The sequence below is a fragment of the Anser cygnoides genome, chromosome 16 (assembly GCF_040182565.1).
Source record: "Anser cygnoides isolate HZ-2024a breed goose chromosome 16, Taihu_goose_T2T_genome, whole genome shotgun sequence".
Taxonomy (NCBI): Eukaryota; Metazoa; Chordata; class Aves; order Anseriformes; family Anatidae; genus Anser; species Anser cygnoides.
In genome coordinates, this window is record NC_089888.1 from 5156563 (window position 1) to 5162445 (window position 5883).

Below are 5883 nucleotides of genomic sequence, written 5' to 3' on the forward strand. Positions count from 1 at the left end.
CGCCGGGGCCGGGCTCCTCAGGAAGGTTTTGCCGCCCCAGCATGGAGGGTCCGGCCCGGCTCCTCGCCTCCCTCCTGCTGCTGCTCGCGGGCTGCTTCGGTGCCTGCCGGGCCGGCCTCTACTTCAGGGAGGGGCAGAGCTGCTACCGGCCGGCCCCGCGCAGGGCCCTGGGGCTGAGGTGAGCTGCTCCGAGCCGGCTGAGGGCTGCCCGCCCGTCCCCTGGGTGCCCGCCCCGGGGCTCGGCGGCGCTGAGGGGGAGCCCGGGGATCTGCCACAGGGACCGAGAGGGGCACGGGGGGCTCCGGGGGGGCTCCGGGGCAGCCCTGACCCCCTCACAGCCCTCCGGGCACCTCACGGGCGAGAGAGCCCGGTCACGTTGTCCGCGGGCACATGACCGGCGTCACATTGCGAAAGGCTGGGAATCCTTGTTTTTTTTTTCCTTTTTAATTCCCACCCCCCTTTATTTTTTTATTTTTATTTTTTAACTTCCCCTTATTTGCCTGAAAATATACGGCTTGGTAATGAGGGAAGCTCCCTCCTTCTGTCTCCATACAGAACCTACCCCCGGCCTCACGAGTACCTGGACGTCTCCACGCTACCAGAAAGCTGGGACTGGAGAAATGTTAACGGCATCAACTACGCCAGCACCACTCGGAACCAGCACATCCCGCAGTACTGCGGGTCCTGCTGGGCCCACGGGAGCACCAGCGCCTTAGCAGGTATGTGCTGGGCTGTCTGCTAGCTCCTCACCAGCCAAGGTGTTGCCCTCAGTGATTTAAATATTTCTTGCTAAGCAAAGGAAGTTTATCTTAAGGTTACAAAATAGCTGATGTAAAGAAAAAAAAAGTGCCAAGTTGCTGCAGTGACTAATGTAGCAAAACCAAGCTTAGACATCTGTGAATACCCCAGGAAAAGGACAAAGGCCAAGCCGGCAGCTGAAGGCACAGAGTTTTGGTTTCGGTAGAGAAAGCAACCAGAGGAAGGCTGTCCCCACCCTCCCAAAACTACGTGGGGGGGGGAAGGGGAATACTGGGATGGTTAAAAAGCTGTTTGCAGAGGGATTACATTTATAGCTCCTGCCGAACTGTTGTTCAGGGCCTGGAGTAGGAACTGGGTGTACTGTCCCTCACCTTGGAGGGGTGGTGATAGTAGAAGCAGATATAAAGCAGTAAGTGTGTCCCCTTCCCTCTGGCTGTACCTCTGGCTGCTGCACCCTCTGAAGCAGCAAGGGGCTGCGTGCTGCTCCAGCAGTGCCTAGCTATGAGGAAATGAAAGGAGTTGCCCTTGGTGGGAAGGGCCTACACAGTATTACCTTAAAGAGCCCTGTTATTTAAATGAATGTCTACCGCAGCATGCAGACACAACTAGTTTCAGCAAATGGGTATGTCTGCCCTTTTCTTGAGAAAACGGAAGTAGAGGTTTATGTTAACTGGAGAAATGCTTTCTCTAGAGAGAATATATTATGACTTGTATGTAACTGCTTTGGCTTAGTAACATACTGGAGAAGTTGTTTGCATAGGATGTTTTAAGAGGATCAGCTGTGAAGGAGAAATGGAGGAAATACTGCAGAAATAGGGAGACAGTGCACGTGTGCGAGGAGACAGAAGCACCTGTAAAGTCTCTGTTCTTAAGCAATACAATATAGATGTTTATGAAGGCTGCCATGATGTAGTGCAGTACTAAGATATATAGCTAAGAAGCTGCTAAATTTTATCTAACTTTTGGTAAAACTTTATTGTGTATGTAGCTGTGCATGTATGTGCATTGAGTACCTAAAGCATTCATTCCTTCTGTTCTTCCTGAAAGTCTATGCTGGGATAATGCCTTGCTAATTCATACAGAGCACTCCCCCAGTTCTCTGTCAAAGTAGAACTGAATGTCACTAGTACTAATAGGATTAAAAGTACTACAGTTGCATGACTTAAGCCCGTTAATATCTTGTGAGAAGCAGTTTATAAATATTGATTAGGAAGCCAAGCTAGCTAGCTCTTTCAGGCAAAATAAGGCAGTAGGATGGTGATGCCTGTCTGAGATGGCAGAATAATGGTGAGATGTTTACTCAGCAGTGTGGATGTACTTTTGAAAGCTCTTCCTTGCTTTAAGCTTGTGACAACTGTCTCCCAGAAACCCGGGCTGCCGGAGCTTATGACTGTCTGCATGAGTTTATACGTAACTCTTTACTTCTGGAGAGAGAGCTGGTTTCATGATGTGTATTTAAAGGCCAGGAAATAGATCTAGTTTTCAGACATTGTGACTTGAATTAAGAACTCTAGAGTACTTAAAGGGTTTAAATGGATCTTACTCATCTGCATCTTTTTGATGAGCTTTTAATGGAAAAAACTTGCAATGAAAACCCACAAAAACTCAGCCTGCCTATTTAAGCTAGGTATTGAGACACATAGCATGACCTATAACTGAGGCTTTTCCAACCACAAACACGATTGTCTGCAAATGGTTACAGGTTCAATGAAGGCGAGGGTGTTTCAATACTTGTAACAGCACACATTCCACTAACGTTTACTGATTGCTTATAATTGCAGATCGAATCAACATAAAGAGAAAAGGTGCATGGCCTTCTGCCTACCTCTCTGTACAGAACGTGATTGATTGTGCTAATGCAGGATCCTGTGAAGGTGGAGACCACACGGGTGTTTGGATGTATGCCCATGACCACGGCATTCCAGATGAGACCTGTAACAACTACCAAGCTAAGAATCAAAGTACAATGCCTATTTTCTTTGCTGTGTAGGGCTTCAGCCCAGATTTGGCAGATTTTAATATACAGAAATGATCATTTTCTGTGTTTTTTTCAATTTACTGATTCCTGCCTTTCAGTGTAGTACCAGCTGTTTGACTGACAGATTTTCCTTACAGGTCTCTGTCTAGACAGCATAACATGAAATTATGTCCAGACAAGTTTGCACCAGCTGAAGTGTTTAAACTCAATCTTTTAAGTCTGTGATATACAATCACTAATGTAGTAAAATACTTGAGAGAGTCAACTTAAACAAAGGAGAAATGAAACCTTTGTTTCCAGTATTACTGGAATAGTGTCTATATTTATAGAGAAGCACAATCGAATAACTTTCTCTAAGCAGTTGTGCCAATGAAGTAAAGGATAATAACTAATGATTGTAGAGACTTTAAGTGTAATTTCTAGAAAGAATTAGTTCATTGGAGATAAGTAATTATTCTTTTTAGTATCTACCTCAAATGAAGTTAAAAGAAAAAAGCTCAGTGTGTTATTAATTCATGGGAAGAAAAGCATTATCTTGTGATAATCTTTCTCTTCGTAGAGTGCAAGAAGTTTAACCAGTGTGGAACCTGTGTCACTTTTGGAGAATGCCATGTGATAAAGAACTACACTCTCTGGAAAGTTGCTGACTATGGTTCTGTCAGTGGAAGGGAAAAAATGATGGCAGAAATCTATAAGAATGGACCAATTAGGTAAAAAAAAAAAATTTATCTACTAGTAATATTTGGACTGGAATGCTTGGAATTCAGTTTAATGACTGAAGTGTACTTCTCCAATCGAGCAGATAGTAGCAGCCCTGCACTAATATGCAGACTTTAGCTTGTTTGTAGAAAACTGAGCTCAGAAGTCAAAATGCAAGAAAATAGATTTTTAGCCAGGCTCCCACCCTGATTTCTGTGTATAAAAATGCTTGCTCTGTTTTATTACAGCTGTGGTATAATGGCTACTAAAAAGCTGGATGCTTATACTGGAGGACTCTACACAGAGTACAACCCTTCACCTACCGTGAATCATATTGTATCTGTGGCCGGCTGGGGTGTAGAAAATGGAACAGAATACTGGATTGTTCGTAATTCTTGGGGTGAACCCTGGGTAAGGAAACATGGGAAGAAATATGTTTGCAGCACTGCTTTAGAGGAAAGGTGGAGTTTTACCCACTTGCTAAGAGGATGCTGCAAAGGCAGCTTGCAGGTAGAAAGTAAAACTTTATTTGAATTAAACTTTAAATTTAAAAAAAACTTAACTAAGCTGAAGACAGATATTTGGTTAAAGTTTCTTAGGTAATGTCAACTCAATCCTAAATGCTGCCCTTTCATGGATATGCACTTCCTGTTATGGGCCACCATAAATCTGTTAGTTGTAGGGAAAAATCAAATCATATACATAGAACAGAAGCAGACTGCCCCTTCAAAAAAGGCTGTTCTATGAATGTAGCTCTATACTTCTTGAGTGAATTCCTAGCCTCACTTCTAAACCATTCCCATCTGGAAAACAAAAAAGGTTCAATAGCATAGTTAGCTTATGTTTTCTGAATCACAATGTCTCTGCTTATACTAATGCAGATTAATTCTCTACAGGGTGAAAGAGGATGGCTGAGAATTGTGACAAGTGCATATAAAGGTGGAAGAGGAGCACAGTACAATCTTGCTGTTGAAGAGGACTGTGCGTATGGAGATGTTTTACTTCCTTGATTCTATACTGTACATTTTTGTTTAAAGAATAGTCTAAAACTTTCACAGTTCAACTTTCAGGCAGTTTACAAAATTAGTCCAGATAACACAACACACAGTATTAAAAATGAAATACAGGTTGCCTTCAGATAACTACTTAAAATTTAAAAATTAAAGTAATTTACCCATGAAAAAGTGTTGTCTGCTTTGATGCACAGTATTTAAACCATATTGTCTTACAGAAACTATATGTAAATTTGTGTATAAATATATATTTTTAAAATACAAATTATGCAGATGTAACTAAAAAACTATGCGCACTATACTTACACTAAACTAACAGTAGTGAGCAAATATTATACAATTATGCAGATATAAAAACAAAGCTAAGACCAGATATTTTACATTCAAAAACTAAATCTCCCTGTTGTAGCTTCGGCTTCCTGGTGAAAAAATATTGCTGCAAGTCTCATGTGATACTGTTGCTTTTATCCAACCAAAATTATAAGAGGAATGTTGATCAAAAGATGTTAAAAGTACTTATCTACTTTTTCTTTTGCTCTATTTTTTTTTGCTTTAATATATGACTATCTGTACTACTTCTCTCCTAGTGGCAAAGTCTAGCCTGCCACAAGACAGAGCTCTTCTCATGCTCACTAATATGAGAAAAGGTAGCAAATTCTATTCCTTAAAAATAAGTCAGTTACTAAGTGGCAACCAGTGCCATATTAAGTGGCACTGCTCATTACATTTAATAAACTGACAATGTTCTCTTTTACAATTGTGTTTACAGTGTAAGAGCTTATTATTAATGTCTTCAGTTACATTTTATTATTGTACGTAACAAGCATTCTCATGTGGCAGACTAGTTACCCAAACCCTTTCCCAGGATGGTACTGCTTTTACTGGGCTTCTTCTTGTGACAGGGTTGTTCAACAATCTGGTATGTAGCAAACTATGATGTTTTAAAAACAAATCAAATGAGATTATATTAATTCTACCCACAGTGGAGACTGAGATACAAGCAATGAGGAAACCTCGAAGGTAGTGATCAAGAGAGAAAAGACAGTGTGGAATATCTTTTTTAATTATTAATCTCCAAAAGCTATGCTACTGTGAATTATGCCTCACTCAAGCCTCTAAGTTAAAACTTTTTAGTGGTATAGCAAAGTGTGTGTGTCGGGGGGGAAAGATGATAGAGACAGCTTCAGGAAAGACTGCTGCCTCTTAGTAGGTAGTTTCTCCTACTTACCTTGGTTTTATCTGTGAAAGCAAGAGAAGACTGCTTACAATCAGAGACTGTTATGCTTAGCAGAATGGCTAAGATCCATGAAACAATAGTGCTGATAGTCATTGAGTCAAGGTCGTTGTGCTATTCTGATTATCAGATATCAAAGAACATGTTTTAGATCTGGTTGATTTGGCCCTAATTCTGGGTTCCTATGTGCAAGAATCATA

At 41.5% G+C, this 5883-nt stretch overlaps 1 protein-coding gene across 1 annotated transcript; it reads left to right on the forward strand.

Moving 5' to 3' along the window:
• On the forward strand, nucleotides 1–4620 carry CTSZ (cathepsin Z). The gene is made up of 6 exons (XM_048074610.2): nucleotides 1–178; nucleotides 556–719; nucleotides 2541–2720; nucleotides 3297–3447; nucleotides 3685–3847; nucleotides 4333–4620. Exons 1-6 carry the CDS (start codon nucleotides 42–44, stop codon nucleotides 4444–4446), a joined length of 909 nt encoding a protein of 302 aa, XP_047930567.1. The 5' UTR covers nucleotides 1–41; the 3' UTR covers nucleotides 4447–4620.
• Nucleotides 4621–5883: the final 1263 nt, after the last annotated feature.

Coding starts and splice junctions, on each gene's coding strand:
- CTSZ (XM_048074610.2), top strand. CDS start 42: ATGGAGGGTCCGGCCCGGCTCCTCGCCTCCCTCCTGCTGCTGCTCGCG. Junction 2,721..3,296: donor CTACCAAGCTAAGAATCAAA/GTACAATGCCTA, acceptor TTCTCTTCGTAG/AGTGCAAGAAGTTTAACCAG. Junction 3,848..4,332: donor ATTCTTGGGGTGAACCCTGG/GTAAGGAAACAT, acceptor AATTCTCTACAG/GGTGAAAGAGGATGGCTGAG.